General features: G+C 38.4%; 1 protein-coding gene across 13 annotated transcripts in view; it reads left to right on the top strand.

The window, feature by feature from the left end:
* CADPS2 (calcium dependent secretion activator 2) overlaps nucleotides 1-25,257 on the top strand; it is a 532,431-nt gene that overhangs the window by 183,228 nt on the left and 323,946 nt on the right. For all 13 annotated transcript variants that reach the window (XM_044920121.1, XM_044920119.1, XM_044920123.1 and 10 more), the window contains exon 3: nucleotides 2,137-2,469. In XM_044920121.1, coding sequence (XP_044776056.1) covers nucleotides 2,137-2,469 — 333 coding nt within the window. The remainder of the gene's footprint in view (nucleotides 1-2,136; nucleotides 2,470-25,257) is intronic.

Raw genomic sequence — 25,257 nt, 5'->3', positions numbered from 1 at the left:
CGGGGTGCAGTCTGGAGACAGAAACCACACAACTGATTAGGGAAAATTTAATCAGTGAGAGATTGGTTGCAATGGGTAAGGAAAACTGGAGAATATAGGAGTAGTAGATATAGGGAGCACAGCATCCAGGGAAGGAACAAATCTGGAAGAGGGTCCTGCTCCCCACATCTCAAAGCCTGGGATCCAGACCTCATTGGAGAAGATGTGGCGTGTCCTACTGCATGGCAGAGAGTTTGACTGAAGTGCCACACTAATGGGACACCTGGGGAGTCTGCCTTCTGAGGTGCGGCACTGTAGAACTCACTGGGGATCTGCCAGTGGGGGTGGTGCACTAGGAAGCCACCCTCAGGCTGGGATAAGCTGCCCACGTGTTCGTGCCACGTGCCTGCAGGTGTGAGAAGGGAGCCCTTCTTCCCCCTTCCTTCCTCCCTCCAACACTTTGTGAAGTTGCACTAACTGACACAGGCAGGGTACTGGGAGGGCAGCACAGAAAAGTAATAAATTGACGACTTTGATTCCTGAGCTTCCATATGTTCCCATTTAACAATATAAAAGTCTCCTAGGAATTAGGAAAAAATACGTGTATATATAATTTATCTTGAATTCTAGTACCCAGTGAGAGTTGTGCAATGAAATGAGGGTGGCAAAGGAGATGAAATCACCCTTAATGTGTCCCGAAGTAGTTAATGGTATTCTTGGACAAAGTACATTATGGAATATATTTTCGTTCATCTGCATAAAGTAAAGGCATTATTCTTACACCTGTCTCTTAAGAATTAGTTTCAGCTTAGAAACAGAAAATAAGTCTTTTCTATACTGACTGAGGCACAGCTGATAGAGAGACAGGAAATGTTGTGTGTATGTGTTAAATGTTTGCCCAATGTAGAATTTACAACCCCTATTTCAGTACATTAGCCAAAATGTTCGAGAGTCAGGAATCCTCTGGCCATTGAGCAAAGATAGGAAACAACATTTTGGGTGAATGACTCTAAAAGGGGAGAAATCAAATATTGGGGAAAAGTTTGGAGTCAGGTGACGGTCACTGGGACCAGTGAGGCCACTTTATACGGAACATGTGTGCTGCTTACCCACACGCCAGACAGACATGATGATAGTCCAGTCCAAGTAGTGGGGTCCTAACTCAGTACCATTATTCCAAGTCAGTTTTTAGGGTAAAAGTTGACATGGATTTTTGTTTCATAAGCTTAACAGCTCTAACTCATGGGGACTGCACTGAATAATCCTACAGGCTCTTCTAGGAGAATTTTTTGTTGTCATAGGAAAAATAGGAATAAAAGCAGTGTTACCTGCTTTGAAGAGGATTCTTAGGACTGTTGATGACGGAATAGATATTTAATGAATCTTGACTGATATTTATTGATATTTGGGTCTGTAACTTAGAAGAAAGGAGAGTTCTAAGGCCAACTCTGATGTTTTGCACAGTAAGACCTTATTATTACTCATCTCTTCCTGTCAATTTCACGAACCTCTCTCTCTCTCTCTCTGTGGTTGTCTTTGTATGTTATTGCTTGGCACTAGGGAACATCTAGATATTTCTTACAGATTTTGCTTTTCTTTCATCCATTCTTACCGGCTCTGAGACATGTGCAAGAAGTTGGACTGGTGAAGTCCGGGATGGGGGGGGGACGGTTGCACCCTAATCCCCCAGCTATGGAGCAGCTTTGATTAAGTTATACGTGCTGGGTACTGACTTGGATACCAACTATTGACCTTCAGATCCTCATTCAAATAATTGGGAACCCCCTCCCTGCTGAAAAACTAGCCAGAACTCTAAAGTACAGATAAAGAAGTTGAGTTTACATCTCCAATTAACTTCTTAACTGTGAAAGGATTCAGTTGCAGAGATGCCCATGACCTTCAGGTGGGGGTGCATGTAGTTCAGGTTGCCTCATCATACGATTTCTTAGCTTTCATTACTGCCTCTTGTAAACATTTCATCATTTTAGAATATTGGGGTCCTTCTTTATGTCATTATTTACCATATGTTATAAAACATTTTGAATCATTGTGGAATACTTGGTGTCATAATTCTGGCTGGATTGTTAAAAGCAAGGACTGTTAGTGTTCCTGCCTAATTGTAAATGGGTTTTTTGTCTGTTTTTTGTTGTCTCCTAGGTTTTTCTGAAGAGTGATCGAGTGGCCAGAATGGTTCAGAGTGGAGGGTGTTCTGCTAATGACTTCAGAGAGGTGTTTAAGAAAAACATAGAAAAACGTGTGCGGAGTCTGCCAGAAATTGATGGCTTGAGCAAAGAGACGGTGCTTAGTTCATGGATAGCTAAATATGATGCCATTTACAGAGGTGAAGAGGATATGTGCAAACAGTCCAATAGAATGGCCCTAAGTGCTGTGTCTGAACTTATTCTGAGCAAGGAGCAACTCTATGAGATGTTTCAGCAGATTCTGGGTATTAAAAAACTAGAACACCAACTCCTTTATAATGCATGTCAGGTAAGTGGTCCATATTTCCCATTCCCCCACCTGGCTCAGAATGAACATCAAATATTTACAAGCCTATGAAAATGTACATTTTATAATCACTTTGCCTGCAAAGTTGAGTGAAAATGAATTTTAATAAATTGAGTAGTGGTATTTGAAAGAAACTTTGAAAGAATTATTTGATGGAGGGAGAAGAGTATCAGTACATTCTATCCTGTAAGTAATCATTCCCATGTGCCTTATGTTAGGACATCAGATTTTCACCTATTGGGTACATAAGGGGAATACCCCAAATAATAAAATGAAAATCAGCTGTTATCTAAAAAAGCTGGGCAATTTATAATAAGGAGGTGTTCCTGAGTGCAAAATAATTTTTTTCATAGTTATGCTGGTCTTCTGAGTTCTATGAAATTGAAACTTCCAGAATTTCTTTTTTTTTTTTTAAGATTTTATTTATTTATTTGAGAGAGAGAGAATGAGAGAGAGAGAGCACATGAGGGGGGGAGGGTCAGAGGGAGAAGCAGACTCCCTGCTGAGCAGGGAGCCCGATATGGGACTCGATCCAGGGACTCCAGGATCATGACCTGAGCCGAAGGCAGTCGCTTAACCAACTGAGCCACCCAGGCGCCCAAACTTCCAGAATTTCTTTAACCCAGCCGGATAGAAATGAATGAAGATGTTGCTGAATTACATAATTTAGAGATGACCAAATAAATATTTTTTCTCTTCAGTTGTTATTCGACTCATACATAGGACAAATTGAATAAAATGTCATGTTCCACATCTTTCATCTTTGGGCCCTATGATTTGTCTAAGAATGTATCCATTTCATGTTTGCATTTTGTTTATGTTAGTGGTATAAATTATTTAACTATGCCCTAATATACAATTTAAATAGACAAAATTCAGGCATTCTGAAATTTGTGCATGAGAGTTACACTTCTATAATGTACATACATTTACATTTATTTTTAATCTTTTCACAAATCTCTTAATTTCTGCTTTCTATGTGTATCATTTGCTTTGCATTACTAACTTGTGAATCACTTCAAATGAATAAACTGACAGGTAATAGTAAAGCAATGTAGCATCTTAACCCTGTGAACAATTCATGCATTCATCATAATTGTTTTCATTATTATTAAACCAGGTAGCTATTTGATAATAGTGGCAGATGACTATAAAACCACAATCTTCTGTTTTAAAAGATTAATGCAACTGGGACTTTGTATTTTTAATGAAACAGTAACTCACTTATACAGCTAAATATTGATGAACATGACGTGTTAAATTCAGATTCACACATTTGGTAGATATTTATTGAGTATTTATTCAAGTTTTTGACTTGCTGGGTGTTGGGGAAACCAAGCTGAGCAAATGAAGATATTTGTTCTCCATATCTCCATATGCTGAAGCCTAGTAGAGCAGATGGACCTCTAAAATGAGTTATAACAAATGCATTGAAACTTATACTGGGTGTTACAGGGTCATAACATCCACTGACGTCAGGTTTTTTTTTTTTTAATAAGTGCAGCAGTGTTACGTCTTTTTATGTAATTAACTCCTTTATCATTGTATAAAATCCCTCTTTATCCCTGATAATTATTTTTTTTTTCTGAAGTCTGCTTTGTCTTAAACTAATACGGCCACTCCAGCTTTCTTTTGATTAGTTAGCCTGGTGTCTTTCTCTGTTTACTGTTAACCTATCTGATTCCTTGTGTTTAAAGTGGGTTTCTGGTGGACAGCATTGAATTGCCTCTTGGGTTTTTTTTTGTTTTTTTTTCTTTTTAATCCAGTCAGACATCTCTGTCTTTTAATGGCTATGTTTAGACTATTTATATTTAAAGTGATATAGTTGGCTGAAGTTCTACAGTCTTAGTTAAGGGTTGTCACTTCCTTGGATTTGTCATTTGTCCCTTGTCCCCTTCCCCACCCATTTCTGCCTTCTCTCATTTGAATTGAGCATTTTATGTGATTCAATTTTATGTGATTTTCCTTTGATGTACTACCTGTTTTTTGGGGGTTTTTTTTGTTTTTTGTTTTGTTTTGTTTTTTAAAGATTTTATTTATTTGAGAGAGAGAGAATGAGAGACAGATAGCAAGAGAGGGAAGAGGGTCAGAGGGAGAAGCAGACCCCCCGCTGAGCAGGGAGCCCGATGCGGGACTCGATCCCGGGACTCCAGGATCATGACCTGAGCCGAAGGCAGTCGCTTAACCAACTGAGCCACCCAGGCGCCCCCTGTTTTTTTGTTTTTTAAACTTGGTTAGGAGTAGTTTAGTGGTGGCTCTAGGGTTTACAGTCTACATTTTAAAATATTCAAGTCCATATTCAAACAACATTATAAGTCTTCAAGTGTAGTACAGCTGTCCTAGAATAGAGAATTCCCAACTCCTCCCTCCCATCCCTTGTGACAGCTGTCATTTATTTCACTGATACTTCTGTCCTTCATTACCGTGATGTTTTTATCATCTAGTGCATTGTTACTATTATTGCTTTAAATGGTTAATTTTTAGATATTGAGAATAAGAAAACAAGAAAAATAAAAATTTTAGTATTTTACCTTCATTCCTTCTCCTGATACTCTTTGTGTAGACCCAGGTTTCTGACTGGTGTCATTTTCCTTATTTTTCTGAAAAGCTTCTTTAAATACCTCTTGCAAGGCAGGACGACTGGTGATGAGGTTCTCAGTTTTTGTTTGTCTGTTTTTCCTTCATGTATAAAGGATAATTTCGCTGAATATAGGATTCTCAGTTAGCCTTTTTTTCTCTTTCAACACTCTGAAGGTTTCAATTCATGCTTTTCTTGCTTGCATGCTTTCTGATGAGAAGTCTGAAGCTCCTGTGTTCTGACTTCAGTATTTTCTCCTTGTCTTAGTTTCCTGAGTTTGAGTATGATATGCCTAGGGATAGGCTTTATGATTCTCTTGCTTGGCATTCTCTGAACTTTCTGTTTCTGTGGGTTGGTGTCTGTCGTTCAGTTTGCGGAAAATTCTCGGCCGTGATTACTTCAGATTTTCCTTCTGTCCCATTCTCACCTCCTCCTTGTAGTCCAGTTATATTTGTGTCACCCATATTTGATATTGTCCCGCAGTTATGGGATGTTTGTTTTTGTTTTTTTCTCCTTGCATTTGAGATTGGGAAGTGTATGTTGACCTTTCTTCAAGTTCACTGACTCTTCCTCAGAATCCTCAGGTCTGCTGATGAGCCCATCAAAGGCTGTGTTCATTTGTGCTAGTGTTACTAACCTCTAGCATTTCTCTTTGAGTCTTTCTCGGAGTTCCCATCTACTTATTTACATTACCCATCTATTCTTGCATGTTTTTAACTTTTTCCATTAGAGCCCTTAATTTATTAATCTAAGTTAAACTCCCTTTTTTTTTTTTAAAGATTTTATTTATTTATTTGAGAGAGAGAGAATGAGAGACAGAGAGCATGAGAGGGAGGAGGGTCAGAGGGAGAAGCAGACTCCCTGCCGAGCAGGGAGCCCGATGCGGGACTCGACCCTGGGACTCCAGGATCATGACCTGAGCCGAAGGCAGTCGCTTAACCAACTGAGCCACCTAGGCGCCCTCCCTTTTTTTTTTTAATAACTATAACATCTCTGTCACCACTAAATCCCATTGGGATGCTTGCTTTGTCTCTCCAGTCTGTTTCTTTTTCTCTTTTGGCATGTTTTGTAAGTTTTTTTTTTTTTTTTTTGAAAGCCAGGCCTGTTGTATCAGATTATAAGAACTGAGGTATATTTGCCTTTACTGTGAGGATTTACATTAATCTGACTGGAAGGTAGGCTGTGTTTAATGTTTATTGTAATGTTTGTAGGTACAAGAAGCTTCAAATTCTCCTAATGTCCTTTTGACTTGAGGCTTTCCTGAGTATTCATCTTCAGAAAGAGTCTTACAGCCCCTCCGCTGTTATCCTGGAGCTCTGTTGGTGCTGTGGTAGAGTGTTGGGGAGTAGGGACTGTTCTACAGTCTGACTGCATCTCGGATTTTTAGTAGGCCTAGGTCTCGGGGCTGTAGCCTTCACAAGTGTTTCTGTCCCTTGTCTAGGAGTATGGCTTCCCTTCCCACCATATGCCTTATTCCCTTCCTCGCTTAAAGGATATCCAGTCTGTTTCCTTGAAGTTGTGCCTCCTCTTCACTCAGGTGTAGAAGAGATCAGAAGGCTGCGAAAGACTGCAGAGGGTAGCCTTTTCTCTCTGCAGCAGGGACAATTATTCAGTGTTTCCTTTTGGCAAAATCCACCCCCCTTTGTTAGGTAGAAGAATATGGGAGGTTTAACAGTGGCTTTTCTTCCCTTCTTCCTGCCAAGTCCACATGGGCATCTTTCTTGGATCCCTACAATGAGAACTTGGTGGGATTACTATAGACGCCCCCTTCTGATGACAGCACCAGGAGTTTCTCACTCTCTGCACTAAGCTTCTAGTAATTTGTCCAAATTACTTGTCAAGTAAGTAGTCCTACTCTTCATGGCCTCCACTGACTTCTATTTCCAATATTACACCTCTCTGGTTTTGATTGTGTCTCCAGGTGTTGGGTTAGTGGTTTGCCCTGCAACCTTAGTTCTCTGACAAGTCCAAGAAAAGTCATTGATTTTCAGGTTGTTTAGCTCTTTATTTTAAGAATGGGAGTGATGACTTCGAATCTCTTTACAGGTCTGAGCTCAAACTGCAATTCCTTTGGTTCTGAGATTTGAAAAGCCCTTAAGGGTTATTTCTTTGATAGACTTGAGAAAAATTACAAAAAATACTTGTATAAATAAAGGAAGAGCTTTACTTTGGAGTAACAATCATTTTATGAAATCAATGAAATAATGAAAATGGACGAAAACAGCTGAGATTCTTTTTTCTTTCTCAAGGGCATATGTATCTTATTTGTTCTTCCATTGTATTTTAACAGAGGTCTAAAAAGAAAAGGTGATAGAAAACACAGACAGTAGACTGCCCTTTACAGGAAAGGAATAGTCGGAGAAGAGGAATAGTGGAGCAGGGGTTGGGGGAGTGGAGAAAGGGCCTTAAAGCTAGCTGAGCTGTTGGAACCTGGCTCCAGGTACAGGTCGGTGAAATTTACTCCACTTTCCTGACATCTCAGGAAAGGCTTGGAGACTTACTAACTGTAACTCTTCTGTATTTGTTCACCCTTAGCTGGTCCCTTGTTTTTTGCTGGTAGGGTCCCCCTAGGAAATCTCTCAGATATGTGCTTGCTTCAGGGTCAGAAGCTCTGCATACAGAGCTGTTCTGCTAAGATGTGCAGGATGGCAACAGCCAGACAGTCCCTGGTACTTGAGAAAGGAAAAACCAGAATGTGAAGGGAGCGGCGCCAGAGCCGCAGCCTGATGCCACCCGAGCTTCGTGTGGTCGCAGTCTCATCCCAGAGCTGTAGGATCAGCATCAGGAATGGAAAAACAGAAAAGCAGAGGTGGTTACATTATGTTTGATTAGAGCCAGGAACTTAGTAATTATCAAAGTTAAGGCATGAAAGTAAAACCTGAATGTAGAGGATATCACAAATTATAAAACTAGGGATAATTGAAAGAAAAATTATTACATGTTTCCAAAAAATAAAGAATAAGAACGATCCAGATATTTCGTAGATTAGCTTTTGTGCTAGTAAAACCACCTGCCACACTTTGGATTCTTTGGTTTGAGAGAAATGTGTTTGTATTGCTGCACATTTACAGAACAAAGCATTAGGTAACAAAGGAAGGAGCTCATTCTAAAATGAGCAACATAACAATATAAGAATCTGATATTGTTAGCCATGATTTACTTGACTAGAAGTACAGTGAAGTAACAGAACAGAAGGAAAAAGTCTGTTCATGAAAAGTTTAATTTCAGAGTAGTTTTAAGGAAATGCAGTGAATTTCAAGTAAATATAGTTATACCTTTAAAGAAACAGTTGATATTAAAGGTATGTACTTTATAATCTTAAGTTAAAATTTTTTTCACCTATTTTTTAATAAAATGCTGCTACTTAAGTGGTACTAGTAATCAGCTGCCTTTGAACAAAAAATAGGTTATTAAAGATTATTTTAAAATGTGACAAAGGGTGTAATACATTATGTTCAAGTCATTTAGTTAACTTAGTCTCCATAATCACGTACAAATATAATAAGAAATTATGTGGGGCGCCTGGGTGGCTCAGTCAGTTAAACGGCTGCCTTCGGCTCGGGTCGTGATCCCAGGGTCCTGGGATCGAGCCCCGCGTCAGGCTCCTTGCTCGGCGGAGAGCCTGCTTCTCCCTCTCCCTCTGCCTGCCTCTCTGCCTACTTGTGCTCTCTATCTCTCTGTCAAATAAATAAATAAAATCTTTAAAAAAAAAAAAAGAAATTATGTGCCAAGCAGTGTGTTGAATGATAGGAACACAGAGACTAGACCTACTTATTTGCTAGATTTATTTTTAAAAGAAAAAAAAAAGTGCCATTGTAAATGCAAACAGTGGTGTGGTGAGATCCTGGCTCTGTGTTCTTGAGATTGAAAAGAACACAGTATTGGAGGAGTGTCATGAAAACACCAGAATAAGATGCTAAAGAGGTATTCTGCCAGGAGGGATGAGTATGTTGTAAAGTATCCAAAATAGCTTTGGCACTTGGGGAACTCCAGGTCTTTGTTGCTGCTGGAGTATAAGGAAGAGAAGGGACCATGGTTTGAGATGACAATTAGCAGATGTAGGTTAAGGGTGTTGCAAACTGGAGAGCAATCCAGTCCTGCAGGACCAGAGTGTGCATGGTGGGGTACATCGTACCATATCAACAGTAAGTCTCCTCTTACTTCTTAATTTGTATTTTAAGAAATTTAGTAACTGAATTTGACAGCTATCTGAATCCTCATCTTTTCTGCCCAAGGCTACCTTTATTAATCTTTCATAATCTCATTCCATTAACCAAAAAAAGTGACCCACCCATATTTACCCAAGAGTCCAAGGAAATTTAACTGAAATCTTCCTCTAAATATCCCTCCACCCTAATTTCTTATAGTCTGGAGACTGTAAGAACTCTGAGTGACACTACAGAACTGTTGCACATTTTAAGGGATAAGCAGGAATAATTTACAAATGGTTAAAAAGTAGTGTTCAGGGGCACCTGGGTGGCTCAGTCTGTTAAGTGTCTGCCTTTGGTCATGATCTCAGGGTCCTAGGATGGATCCCTGCATCAGGCTCCCTGCTCAGAGTGGGGGCGGGGGTCTGGTTCTCCCTCTCCCTCTGCCCCTCCCCCCTGCCACGTGCCTGGACAGCTCGCTCGCTCAAATAAAAAAAATTTTTAAGTAGGTTTATGATACCCTTTCTCTAGGAGTTTTAGCTTTGGAGTTTAAGCACTTTGGGTTTAAGAGTTTTAAGGAAATCAGCAAATCTAGGCAGTTGCTGTGTTTCTTTCCCTCTCACTGTGAGTCTTACCTTGGAAGATCTGCATTCAGGATGTCAAAGGAAAATAGAAAGGGGAGAAATGTGAATGCTCAGGGGAAATTGCTATCTGCCTTTCACCTCTTTTGTCTCAACTAGTGTGTGATTTGATAATACTTTTTATTTAATATAACTTGTCTACTTTGGCAGAAATAAAGCACACCCTACAGAGGCAGTTAAATTTGATAACAAAAATCATTTTCAAAATAAGAAAATAAAGCTGTAGAAATGACAATTAGGAGGTTATACTTTTCAAATCTAGGTAATTTTAAAGCTCAAAATGCTGAGGAAAATCTTCAAGTAAATGTCATGAAATGGCAGTTATGTTTTAGGATACAGCAAGAAGAAACTTCAGACCTTAAGAATGAGTCAATTTTATAGTACCTGATTTTTGAAATTCTGGAGTTAATAATTGGAATGGCCATAATATTTATATACATGTTCATTTTTTTAAAGATTTTACTTGAGATAGAGTGCGCAAGAGAGAGCATTAGTGGTGATGGGGGGAGAAGGGGAAGCATACTCCCCGCTGAGCAGGGAGGCCAACTCAGGGCTCAATCCCAGGATCCTGAACCAAAGGCAGACGCTTAACTGTCTGAGCCACCCAGGCACCCTACATGTTCACTCTTTTGTTTTTTTAAATTTTTACTTGACAGAGCAGGAGCAGTGGGAGGGCAGCAGGAGAGGGAGCAGCAGACTCCCCGCTGAGTGCGGAGCCCGATGCATGGCTGACCCCAGGACCCAGAGGTCATGACCTGAGCCAAAGGCAGATGTTTAACCGACTGAACCACCCAGGCACCCCCACGTTCACTTTTTTAAATGAATGTGTCATGATATAAATTAGATGACTCTGATTTCATTTAAATGAATTTGGATATCTGATTAGTAATAATGAATCAATTTCTTCTCTAAAAATTAAAATTGTTGTGAATGCAATTTTAATATATTAAATCAAATTAAAGGTTTTATCAATAAGTTTTGTTTCATTTGACTATGCATTATTTTGGTTTTTACCTATGGCCTATATGTAAGGGAACTACGTAAGAATATTCCTAAGTAAGATTTCTCCTAAAATGTTTTAATTCACTTTTTCACAAATCGGACTAGATCAGATACAGGCTACTGTCAGACATTCTTTGCATTCATTTTTAGATTTTTCATTACCCATATCTAGCCTATAGAAAGTAGGGTGGTATTCCAACTTTTCCATTTTTTATGTTTTTAAAGATTGATTGATTTATTAGAGAGACTGTGCGCATGCACACAGAGGAACAGGGAGAGGGAGAAGAAGATGAGGGACTCAATCCCAGGACTCTAGGATCATGACCTAGCCGAAGGCAGATGCTTAACTGACTGAGCCACATAGGTGCCCCATTTTTTAAAGAGAACAGACATCCCAGAGACGAGGCATCTTTGTAGTAGTAATAGTGGGGTCCGGCGGGGGGGGGGGGGCGGGAGTATTTTTGCTAATGTACTTCAAGACCTGCTCTCAACTCTTAATGAAAAAGGATCATATGGATATACCGTTTCAAGTATAAGTAATTATGTCTTCTTCATGATTTTTCATGAAAATATTCTATCAAAATTAAAATGAGATATTTAAAAATGTCAGCAAGGGAAAATGCAAAAATGACAAGATTTGGTTCTTTGAAGGTATTTGCATGTGGTGAGGAGACAGATCTATAAAGAAAATGTAATGGTTAAAAAAAAAAAAAGAAAATGGTATAGTTAAACAGGATGTTACTGAAGGTATGTATACAGCCTGATGTGAGGATGTGGATGGCAGTATTTTAATTTAATAGATGATAGTTTGCACAGATTTCTTTAGTGTTCACCCTGGCTGCACATTAGTGTGACCCAAGGAGCTTTAAAAACCACTGGACACCTGGGCCCCACCTCAGACTAAGTGAAACAATCTGTGGAAAATAGGACCCACTGTCTATTTTTAAAAAGCCTTCTTTCTACATTATGGTGATGAAGATGCACGGTTAGGTTGGGGATCCCTGACCTGACTGTCCATTGAAGACTTAATGCCATGGTGACCTCAAACTGTAGGGGAGGCTGAGAAACCATCTAGCAATGTGTCCAGGAGGAAGAGGTCATTTGGCAGTGTGGAAAACCTAATTTTCATTTGGAGCTTTAATGAAAGTTTAATGAAGATTCTAAGAAGGCACAAATTCCTGAATTTTAGAAGATGGAAAGAAATTTAACAGACAGGTGGAAAATAACATTTACAAAGGCACAAGGAGAGTGAAAAGCTTGGAATCTGTTAGGAAGGTATGTCATGTGTATTGCTGGAGTAGCAGGAGATGAGGCTAAAGAGTTAGGACTTGAATGTTAAGGGTCTAAATGCTAGCCAGAAGAGCTTGGAATTTATCATGAACTAGGGAACACAGGTAGGCTGTAAGCAATGACATGACAGGAACAGTTTGGGATTCTGGAAAGATCTTTCTCTGGGGCCTAAAGAATGGATTTCGTATCTTCCATACCCTGCCACCCTGTGGGCATGACCCAGCATTATTATTTATTTATTTATTTTTTTCCTGCTCCTTGCCCTGGTATCGTCCTGTTTTATTTCTCTGTTGCCCGTGAAGTTCTAGACTACTGGATTGGACCCTAGGAGTCTGTTTTCACGTTCTCTTGGATTTATGCCCTTCAGATTCTGTGCTTCAGAATCCTTCTGGGCTCCCCCCAAACTTGGGAACTTTGGCTTGAGTCAAAACACTAGAACACCTGATTGCTTGGAAAGGGACAAAGATGGAAGTCTAGGAATTCAGGCAGAAACTGGGAGTCCACTTGGGTCTATAGCATAAGACCTACCATTTACTAGAACTCTGAGTAATACCGCCTATTCTTCTCCCTTTCTTTTTATAGAAAAGGTAGTATGTTTTAATGGCTTTCTTTCCATTTGTTAATGTTTATATGATGCAGCCTGTGTTAACCATGGTCTGATGGGGCATCTGTGATTAGGGTTTTCTTTCAACATAGTGCCTACTCTAGTCAAGCACTGTTCTAGGCTCTCAATATATGGCATTCCCTCTTCTCAAGGAGCAACATTTTTGGAGGGAGAAGTGTGGGGGAGAAATCGGGAGTTCTGTTTTGTACATGCTGAAAACGAAATACTAAACGTCCATGTGGAAATGGCAGGTGGTGGTTAGGTATGCAGATCTGAAATTCCAGTGAGTCATCAGGGTTGGCATACGGATTTGGGAATCATTTAGATAAAGTTAGTATTTGAAGCCAGGGGACACTATGAGATCATTTTAGGAGAGTCTGGAGCTCAAGATGAGAAGGGGCCTAGGATAGAGTCCTATGGACACCAGGATTTAGAGGCTGCACAAAAGGGACAGAGCCAGTGAAGTAGGAGGAAAACCAGAGTGTAGTGTCAGGGAAGCCAAGAGAAGACCTGTCAAAGAAGGAGAGTGTTTATGCCACAAGCTGCTCAGAGGTCAGGGAAGATGACAATGAAGTGACCCTTGCATGTGTCATGGTAGAAGGCACTCTTGACTATCCTGGAGTCAGTTAAAAGTAGAACCAGGAAGGGTAAGAAAATAGAATTAACAGAAAAATCTTTAGGGATCAACGAGTAACAACATTATATATTCAAGAAATCCCTTCTATATAGTACTTGGAATCATTTTATTAAATTTGTTGGGCATTTACTGTGTGCCAAGCTCATGCCATCAGACTTTCTTCTTAAGTGTTTATTACTTTTCAACTTTTAGAAATGTATGGCCCAGAAAACTTAACACCTGTTTCTTTTGGTAGATGGTTAGACCAACTTCTCTGTTTTTATAATCCACTTAAAAAAAAAAAAAAAAAAAAACAACAGTTTGAAAAGGCTGAGGAAGAGAGGTTGACACATTCTCACAAAAGAGTACCTGGTGATACTTCATGCTTTGAGCTGATTATCAAGGCCATAATATCCTAAATCCTCTTTGCTTTAGAGTATAAAAAATTTCCATTTACCCTAATCACGTTAGAGCAGGGCCAACTGATCATTATCTTAGTAAGATTTTACTTGTGTAATGGGTGGCTGTGATTGATTCTGGCTATTTGTTACAAACTTAGAGAAAGGCCTTTATTATCGTTCACTGTTCAAAATGATGTCATTTTCTATTTGTGAGTGTTTTCATGATTCTGATATGAAGATCTCCAGAGTAATAAGGCTTACCTTTCTGTCTCTGAATCCTCACCAGAGGTTTGTGAACTCATTTTGTACATGGTATGGTACCAAGAGCAATAGTGTTTGAAAAATATGGATAGGTTCACTATCCTGTTTTTGAGAAACGAGATGCTACTGTGATTGTTGCACTGAGTTAGATCCACTGAAAAATACTGTAATGATTAAAAAAAAACAACAACAAAACAAAAACTCATTCTGCTTATTTTGACTATCACTGCCTTTTACCCTTTTCACTTAGGTCAGCTCCTCTGCATTCTGTCTCACCATAGCCCAGGGCAAACTGATGAATCTGAAACTCCTCAAACACAGTAGGTTCAAAATGCCATTTTTTTTCCCCTCATCCTAAATGTGTGGCTCTCCTTCTATTTGTGTTCAGTCTTCCGACTCCTAACCATCAGTCCTTTTATGTCTTCCAGCCCAATTACCTGCACTGCTGCTTTCTCCATAATACTATATCATCTCTTTCATGTCCATGGCCATTGCCATAGCTCGAGACTTTAGTACCTCCTAGATGGAGCATGGCAGTAACTTCTTAACAGCTTCCCCCTTCCAACTTTACATATTTTTGTTGCCAGATTAATATTATTGGAGCACCATCCTGTTCTCATCATGACCCAACTTCAAATAGAGAAAACATGGCTCCTCTCTGTCCACAGAATGAGGTTTATACCCGTTGTTCCATCTGGCCCCCACCTGACTTGCTTATGTTCTTTCCCATGTAGCAGTTCTTTACATACCTTGTGTTCTGTGTAAACTGAATCACTCCCTGTATTTTCTTGGATTTTAATTTTGACTCTTATTTTTCTCTTCACTTGGAATTCCCCTTCTTCATTCTTCAACACCCAAGAGAAATTCCCTGTTCCCGCCCCCAGTCTTTTTTCTTAAATATTGGGGGAGGAGGGAAAAAAATGAGGAATTTACAATTCCTTATCATTACCCAAAAGCCTATCCTATTCTACTTTGTATTATATATAAATTTATATATAATGAAATATATATAATATTATACATTTATATATAATAAATTCATCTTCACTTTAATAGCTTGAGCATGGGATATTTAATCTTTGTACCATTAATTCTACAATAATATTTAATGTGTTTCCTATTGTGGGTACTCACAGATAGTGAATGACTGAAAGAGTGGAAATTGAAAGTGTGGCATTGGGAATGTTGTGAAGCATTTAAGTTGAATCCTGCTGTCAGACTGCCCTGTCCCTTATTAACTGTGTGACCTTGACCTGGGAAAATTGCTTAAAGCAATCTCTGCTTCAGATTTTTCATCACTAAAGTGGGATGAAGTTATGACCTATCCTATAAAGTTGTTCTGAGGCTTAAATGCACATATAGGACAGTCCTTACATGTAGTCAGTGCTGTATAAATTTAGTTCTTTTTATTTATTTGTTTATTTGACAGAGAGAGACACTGTGAGAGCAGGAACACAAGCAGGGGGAGTGGGGGAGGGAGAAGCAGGCTTCCCGCCAAGCAGGGAGCCCGATGTGGGGCTCGATCCCAGGATCCTGGGATCATGACCTGAGCTGAAGGCAGACGTCCAACGACTGAGCCACCCAGGCACCCCATAAATTTAGTTCTTATTAGTCCTGATGAAGCTGGAGTTCTAATGTGCTCTGACAAAGTTCTCTAATATCCCTGGTAGTGTCTGTGTTACTTAATACTAAAGTCTTTCAATTTCAGCATTACTTAATTATGAATATGAATGTGTACTCAACTATTTTATTGAGGTGAATATAGTTAGTAAGTAGTTGCTTGAAAGTATTATTAGCTCATTACTTTTGTCCAGAAGATAAAATGCTAATATGAAATGGGAAATACTAAAAAAGATTTCATGATGTAAAAAAACTTGCCATCTACCATTTTAGAGAATATGCATGCATTGTCTTCAGGCTATTGAAGTCCAGTGTTTTTTATGTTTGAGGTTAAATTCTTATGTTCTTGCTTTTGAACATTTTGATCCATTATTTAATATAGTTCAGTTCACATGGGGTAATTTTATATTTAATTAACTCATTCCTCTTTTCCCTACTTTTTAGGATTCAAATGAAAGTGTGGTTCGGGAAATGTACTTTTCTCCCCAGTTTTATTGAAAAATAATTGACCTATTTCCCTGTATAAGTTTAAAATGTACAGCATGATGGTTTGGTTTACATACATTGTGAAATGATTACCACATAGGTTTAGCTAGCCTCCGTCTTCTCATATAGATACAATAAAGAAAAAATATTTTTTCCTTGTGATGAGAACTCTAACAACTTTTCCATATATTCTACTGCAGTGTTAGCTATATTCCTCATGCTGTACATTACATCCCTAGTGCTTATTTATCTTATGACTGAAAGTTTGGACTTTTTGACCACCCTCCTCCATTTTCCCTCACTTCCTCCCCACCTGCCTTTGGTAACAACAAGTCTGATCTCTTTCTATGAGTTTTGTTTTTTAAATTAGGAAAAAAAATGGTTTTTAGATTACACACAAAAGTGAGATCATACAGTTTTTATCTTTCTTTGCCTTATTCTACTTAGCATAATGCCTTTAAGGTCCATACATACTGTCGCAAATGATAGGATTTCCTCTTTTTTATGGGTGAATAGTATTCCACAACTTCTTTATCCCATCCATCAATGGACATTTAGATTGTTTCCATGTCTTGGCTATTGTAAATAATGCTGTTATGAACATGGGGATGCAGATATCTTTCCAAATTTGTGTTTTCATTTCCTTTGGATATATTCCCAGAAGTGGAATTGCTAGACCATATGGTGGTTCCATTTTTAATTTTTTGATGATCCTCCATACTGTTTTCCATAGTGACTACACCAATTTATAGTCCTACCAACAGTGCACACAGGTTTCCTTTTCTCTACATCCATGCCAACATTTGTTATCTCTTGTTTTGGTGATGACCATTCTAACAGGAATAAGGTGATATTTTTGTGGTTTTAATTTGCATTTCCCTAATGACTTGTGAAGTTAAGCATCTTTTCATGTACCTGTTGGCCTTCCATTTATCTTCTTTGGAGAAATATCTATTCAGGTCTTTGGTTCATTTTTTAAATTGTGGGGTTTTTTTTGCTTTTGATTTGTATGAATTCTTTATATATTCTGTATATTAGCCTCTTAACAGATGTATACTTTGAAAATATTTCTTCTTCCGTAGGTTTTCTTTTCAGTTTGTTGATGGTTTCTTTTGCTGAGCAGAAGCTTTTTAGTGTGATATAGTTCTACTTATTTATATTTGATTTTGTTGCTTTTGCTTTAGGTATCATATCCAAAAAAGTCATTACCAAGACCCAGGTCAAGGTATCATATCCAAAAAAGTCATTACCAAGACCCAGGTCAAGGAGCTTTTATTTCGTGTGTTTTCTTCTAGGATTTTTATGGTTTCAGGTCTTCTATTTAAGTCTTTAATCCATCTTGAGTTAAATTTTCTGAGGGGTGTAGGGCATGGGTCCAGTTTCATTCTCTTACATGTGAATAGCTAATTATCCCAGCAGCATTTATTAAAGAGATTGTCTTTTCTCCATTGAGTATTTTGGGCTCCCTAGTCAAATATTAGTTAACTGTACATACTTGGGTTCTCAAATTTCGGGGTTCTCAAATCTGTTCAATTTGTATGTGTGTTTTTATGTTAGTACCATACTATTTTTGATGACTATAGTTCTATAGTTCTATAGTATATCTTGAAATCGGAAAGTGTGATGGTGCCTGCTTTGTTATTTCTCAAGACTTCTTTGGCTTTTTGGGGTCTTTTGTGGTTCTGTATAAATTTCAGGTGTGTTTTTTCTTCTGTAAAAAAGAAATGCCATTGGAATTTGATAGGGTCTTCCAGTCCATGAACACAGGATACCTTTCCACTTATATATGTTTTCTTCGATTTCTCTTATCTATCAGTGTTTTGGAGTTTTCAGAGTAGAGATCTTTCACCTCCTTAGTAAAATTTATGCCTAAGTATTTTATTGTTTTTTATGCTATTGTTAATGGTATTTTTTTCCCAGAAAATTCATTGTTAGTATACAGAAATGCCACTAGTTTTTGTAGGTTAATTTTGTATCCTGCAACTACTGAATTCATTGATTAGATATAACAGGTTTTTTGGTTGAGTCTTTAAGATTTTCTGTACATGAAACCATATTCTCTACAGATAGAGACCAATTTACTTCTTTGCAGTTCTGATACCTTTTATTTGTTTTTCTTGCCTGGTTGCTTTAGCTAGGACTTCTAGTATTATCTTGAATAGGAGTGCTGAGGGTGGGCACCTTTGTGTTACTCCTGATAGTAGAGAAAAAGCTTTTAACCTTTCACCATTGAGTCTGATGTTAGCTGTGGGCTGGTTTATTATGCTGAGATAAGTATGTCCTTCTGTGAAATGCATTTTTAAGATTCTTAGAATTATTCTACAAGGACTATGGCAGAACTGCTATTTCTGAGTCAAGTTTTTTTAATATATAATCTGGAAGATCAGATTGATATAAGGGAATTTTTTTTAAATGCTTTGCATCTAGCAGACATAATGTTACCTGAATCATACATAACATCATATATGCAATGTGTTTTTCTTGAGGGTATGGGAATAACGTCATTTTCTTATTACATTCTTTTTGTTGCATGAAATTACAAAAAGTTTGTTACTGTGTTGTTGGTTCATTTCAGTGATCAGGAAGAAGGGAGAGATGGGGTTTTTGTTTTTGAGGGAGATTGACTCGCAGAAGATCAGCTTGGAGGGGATGTTAGGGTCCAAGAGCCTTGTAATTATTCTTTATATTTGCATTAAAATTGAGAACAGTTATGTGAGTTCCACCATTCAAGAAGGATTTGTTTTACTCCTCTTTTTTTTTTTAATTTTTTTTTTTTTTTAATTCATGAAAGTCAGAGAGAGAGAGAGAGAGGCAGAGGCAGAGGGAGAGAAGCAGGCTTCCCGCAGAGCAGGGAGCCCGATGCGGGACTCGATCCCAGGACCCCGGGATCATGACCTGAGCCAAAGGCAGATGCTTAACCATCTGAGCCACCCAGGCGTCCCGTTTTACTCCTCTTGATAGGGTAGGATGAGCTGACAAGGGACCTACATTGCAATTTGAGGTAGAGGTCTTAAATGTCTGAAGTTCAACAATAAGAGGAAACTATGAAAGATAGGTCATCAGTACCTGCTTTATTATTAAATGATTGATTAGGTAATCTCAGATTTGGAGATTGATTAAAACAATGAAGGTAGGTTAAGAATGTCCCAGGCAGAAGAAACACAAGCAAAATGCATGACTGGGAAAATGTAACATCTTTGGTAAACATTGAACGAACTAATTTGTATAGATAGTGGAATTATCCAAGAAATTGAAAAGAGAATGGAATAAAATTTGGGAGGACCAGGATACTAGGCTAAGGTGTTCGAGTATCATTCTCTTTATTCATGTTCACTTATTCATTTAATCCCTCATCTCCTTTCTTTTTCCTTACCTCCCTCCCTTCTCTGAGATTATAGCCTGATCAAGGGTAGTGGGAATGATATGTAGAAATAGGGAGCCATGATGAAGAGTGGATGATAAAAAAACAGGTTTACTTTTAGTGTGAGGGCTTTGTGGGTGCCTAAAAGGAAAGGCCTTGCCTTCAGTTGGGAAGCTGGAACTCAGGAGAAAGGCCAGTGTTATATACTGACTTACGACATTGTTTTGAGAAATAACTGGAGATATTCTGATGTCTAGAACAGCCAAGGACCTACGTGTGTGTTTGCAGTATGGGGGGTGGGGAGGCAGCATAGAAAACAGAGCAGAAATAATCAGTAGGGTAGAGTTAGGCGCTATTTTTATGATAAATTTTGGTTCAAATAATAATAGAGTTAACACAACTTATTGGTGAAGTAGATTAATTTATTTTAGTTTTTTTTTTTTTTTTAAGATTCCATCCATTTATTTGACAGAGAGAGACACAGCGAGAGAGGGAACACAAGCAGGGGGAGTGGGAGAGGGAGAAGCAGGCTTCCCGCTGAGCAGGGAGCCCGATGCGGGGCTCGATCCCAGGACCCTGGGATCATGACCTGAGCCGAAGGCAGACGCTTAATGACTGAGCCACCCAGGCGCCCCAGTAGATTAATTTAATACTTAAAAGCTTTTGATCAGTGATTTTAGGTTCTGTTGCAAAATCCATATATATTTGTTACTGTCAAATAAACACTGGGCTACTAGAAAACTATGATAAAGTGTTGGTTGGAGTGTTCTTTTGGAATCAGTGTTAGGTTTGTGCCAGTTACTTCTCATGATACATTATCTGTAAATGGCCAGATTTATGTATAATATAAATACAGTGGACCAGCATATGAACAGGGAAAACACTAAGTTTATATAACAAATCCTAGTGTACTTGCGTTTTTCATACTGAAGGATAAAGGTGAATATTACAAGAAAATAACAATATAATTTGTTTGAAAAGAAGTATGCCATAATTGGAGTGTGAAGTCAGAGAAAAAACTAATTTCTTCAGTGGGAAAAAGGAGGACATAATTGAGTGGGGTCGGCATGTACTAAGGTGTCATTATGGAAAAATAGCTATTAATTCCTTTTTTTAGTGATTGACGATGTTAATACAGTTATCCTGGTTCTAGAAAATATATTGAGAGAGGGTAATGATGCTAAACAGTGCTATGAAAAGTGCTTTTTATAAATGATTTTTTTTTAAAGATATGAACAAATTTAATGAATTCAAATATTTGATATTTGTAGTTTTTAGAGCATTGGATAAAAGATATCACAAGTTATAAAATGGAGGTGTTGGGTGAAACTTGGTAAAGTTATTTTTATGCTGTTTAAAATTTTCATAACTGTAGGAGAGTTGGGCTTTGGGTCCTCCTGAGGCCTTCTGCAAAGGGAGGTTTGCTGATCCCTGCGGTCTCTTGGAGCTTGTTTCCAGTCACATGAGGGGAATGTGGGGAATGTGGCAAGGAAAGTCTAGGGTTGGAGATTTGCAAGTCAAGACCAATAGGCTGCTGCATCAGGTCAGCATTTTCTCTACTTCTCAAAGTCCATTTTTTAGTATTTCCCTCTTTGCAAATCCATCGTGTTGCTAATCAACCAGGAAACACATCTCTTCCATCACTGAATTCTTATAGCACTGATCAGTAGCTTTCTTTTGGCAATTATATTCTGTTCTGTGTACTGTTTTCACTATTTTTGATATAAAGTGTGAGCTCCTGGAAGGCCCTTACTTTTGTAGCTACTGAAGAGCCTACATCGTGGTTGCTGTACAGTAGGTGTAAGAAAGGGTAAATAATAAATGATTGGACCATTGCCAACACTGTCGAGAGCATGTGTCTTAGTGTCCCTTTATGAAGGTTTAACAAATCTCTGTAAAGAGTAAGGTTGTTGATGTGTAGGTCTGAGGGTGACCATCTTCCATGGTTTATGTTTTAAAAAGACAGCCTCTTCTAGAAGAAATGGATAGAGGCTTCTAGAAAGATTTCCCCACAGCATGGTTCTTTACCTCTTTTGAGTTAGGGAGTTGCCACCCTTTTGAGTTATGAAATTCAGACCATTCCCCAAGGGAAAAAAAAATGCATAACTCTACAGAATTTGCTCACAACTTGAGTGATTCAGATTCCCAAAGGTCCAGGTTAAGAACTCCCTAGCCTAGAGAATTTTAAATGTGGAAACGACAAGCCCCATGTAAAGAACAGGAGGAAAAAATATATATGTTTCTGTATTAAAGATTTGTCAAGCTAGTGAAATATTTTCATCATTGAAGTGGTCATTGATTTTTTAATATGACAATTAATGATTTTGAAGTGGTTACTGAAATTGTTAATTTTCAACTGATAATTGAAAGTGCTTTGTATGATAGATACTAGAGGCACTGCAGAGAACAAAGATACATTTGGGTATCTGTTATGGTCCTGACCACTGATTGACTCTTTTTAAAAGACATGAAAAATAGGGAAGCCTGGGTGTCTCAGTTGGTTAAGCATCTGCCTTCGGCTCAGGTCATGATCACAGGGTCCTGGGATAGAGTCCTGCATTGGGCTCCCTACTCAGTGGGGAATCTGCTTTGTTCTCTCTCTCTCTGTCTCTCTGACAAATAAATAAAGTCTTACCAAAAAAAGATGTGAAAAATATTCTGTGACAGAGGATTCTGAATGTGGAAACAGTACTTCCTATGTAATGAACAGGAGGAAAATAAAAGTACATTTCCTATGCTAAATATTTTCCAGTCCAGAAAAATATCTTGATAATTGAAGTAGTAATTGATTTTGAAGTGTTAATTGAAATTGATCATTTTCAATTGGTAATTGAAAATGCTCTGTATACTAGATACTAGGGGCATTGCGGAGAATAAAGATACATTTGGGCATGCTCTGTGCCAGGGAAGGACATCTGTGAGGTAAGTAATCTATTGTCACAATGTGTTCAAATCAAGAATTTAAAGAAAATGAGGTTGTCCTCATAGAATGAGGCTTGCGTCTGGGCCCTACCATGGACTCCAGAGTCCACATATCTCCATTTTCTTTATCTCACACCCCAAATCAGGCACTAGAGACAGAGGTGCTATCCAGCATTTTAAAATCTGATGTCCCACATCTGTGAACCATCTAAGCTTGATTGATTGATTGATTGATTGATTTTGTGGAGGGGGAGATGGAGGAGGTGGTGTAAAAACCCAAGTTCTCTGGAGGGTTCAGAAAAGAAAAAGCATTACTTGCACCATAACCATATGTACAACTGCTTTGGTGAAAGGAGATCTACTTGAAGTGGCCAGGAAGACCCTCTACCATAAAAAACGTAGAGTCCTAGCCAAGAACTCAGAGTACCTGAATTGCAGTCTGCTTAAATAATGTGATCTAGGTTTCACTCTACATGACTCTAGATTGGATTGGATGTGGGCTGTGAGGGAAAAGAAAGGCCAAAGATGACACCTAGGTTTTGGGCTTGTGCAACTGGGTGAATAGATGTTCTATTTATATGACATGGCATTATTCATCGAAGGAGTGATTGGTATGGGGAGCTGGAAATCAAGATTGCATTTTGGGCTTGTTAGTCTTCATGCAAATTGAAATGGTAAATAAGCAGTTGGAAATGTAAATCAAACTCTTCTGAAGGGTTGGAGCTATAGATACACGCTGTTTGTGACCATGTGCTTTGAGGAAAGCACCCAGGTGGTGAATGTGTGGATTAAGAGGTCCGAGGCCCCCATCCACTACTTACAAATGTTAACCTCTCCAGTTTTATAATGGAAATTAAAAGAAAATCCATTTGCCTTATCAGAATTTATTTTTAAACATTTTGAAAAGCAGTACATTATTAAATCTAACCAACGGGATTGGCTGGAGGAGGTTGGTTATAAAAGAGCAACATATGGTGTTAAACGTCTGCAGTGTTTTGGGGTACCTGGGTGGCTCAGTCGGTTGGGTATCCCACTCTTGGATTAGGCTTGGGTCATGGTCTTGTGGCCCCATGTCAGGCTCTGTGTTCAGTGGGGAGTCTGACTGAGGATTCTCTCCCTCTCTCCCTCCCCTCACTCACACATGTTCACGTGTGTGTGCACATGCACGCACTCTGAAATCTTAAAAAATATTCTTCAGTGTTTTGACTGTAGTGGTGAATATATGAATTTAGATAAATTAGATAAATAATAGATTAATACAAATGGTAAGCATAAAACTGAGAAACTCTGGATAAGATGGATGATTATATCAAAGTCAGTATCCTGGTTGTGATATAATAGTACAGTTTTGTAAGATGCTTCCATTGGAGGAAACTAGGCATGTATAGTGGGTATATCTATTTCTTATAACTGCATGTGAAACTAATTTCAATTGAGAAGTCAACTTTTAAGAAAACATAATTATATAAGCTTTCAATTATTTAAAAAAAAAAGTAACAAACACTCAAGAAAACAAGGGGTGCCTGGGTGGCATAATTGGTTAAGCATCCACCCTTGGTTTCAGCTTAGGTCATGACCTCAGGGTCATGAGATTGAGCCCCAAGTCTGGCTCTGTGCTCAGCAGAGTCTGCATGAGATTCTCTCTCCCTCTTCTTCTCCCCCTCCTGCTTGTGAACGCATGCTCTCTCTCTAAAATAATAAATCTCTAACAAAACCCTCAAAACATGGGACATTAACATTCTTACATGTAAAAAAAAAAAAAAGTTAACCAACTGATTTACCTCCTTCAATTCTATCTAGCGTTACATTACACAAGGATATAAAAAAAATTGTTTTTATTAGCTTTTTTTTTTTTTTACATTTGGAAGTATGCAATTCTAGTTTCACAAAATGATACCAGCAGTCACCAAAGTTAGTAATCTCTGAAAATTTAAATAAGAGAAGGCTATTCAAATGTTGAGAAGGCTATTCAAATGTTACTTGGTACAGCAATGTTCTGCTTTTCTCTGCCTACATTTTTTCAGAGAAATGCAGTTAGGGTATTAATATTTTTCGGAAGTAGTAGAAAATGTCTCTTACAAAGAAAATACTTGCAAAATCCAGAAGTGAGTCAAATAACTTCACTTAAAATTAAGAGCTGTTAATATGAAGATATAATATTTGAAGATGTTAGTGTTTTGTGAGGTTTGAAGAACTATGACCTTCTGTTTTCAGATGTTAAGTACTATTTCTTAGTGGAATTAGAACTCCTTACATGCATGTAACCATTTTAATTTTTCTATCTATGGAAAGATATTTATTAGCATTTAAGCAAAGATGAGATCATTTACACATTTAGTGTAAATGAAGTATTGTAGTTACAGGTTCTTACACATAATTTTTGCTTTTAGGACTTTGATTTCAGTCAACTGGAACAGATATGCCACACATTCTTTTTTTTTTTTTTTTATTCTTATGTTAATCCCCATACATTACATCATTAGTTTTAGATGAAGTGCTCCATGATTCATCGCCTGTGCATAACACCCAGCGCTCCATGCAGAATGTGCCCTCCTCAATACCCACCACCAGGCTAACCCATCCTCCCACCCCCATCCCCTCTAGAACCCTGTTTGTTTTTCAGAGTCCATCGTCTCTCATGGTTCGTCTACCCCTCCGATTTCCCCCGCTTCATTCTCCCCCTCCCGCTACCTCCTTCTTCTTCTTTTTTTTTTTTCCTTAACATATATTGCGTTATTTGTTTCAGAGGTACAGATCTGAGATTCAACAGTCTTGCAAAATTCACAGCGCTTACCAGAGCACATACCCTCCCCAGTGTCTATCACCCAGTCACCCCATCC

This window comes from Neomonachus schauinslandi, chromosome 12 (assembly GCF_002201575.2).
Source record: "Neomonachus schauinslandi chromosome 12, ASM220157v2, whole genome shotgun sequence".
NCBI classification, from domain to species: Eukaryota; Metazoa; Chordata; class Mammalia; order Carnivora; family Phocidae; genus Neomonachus; species Neomonachus schauinslandi.
The sequence above is the reverse complement of the archived record's forward strand: the minus strand, read 5'-3'. Positions and strand labels throughout refer to the sequence as shown.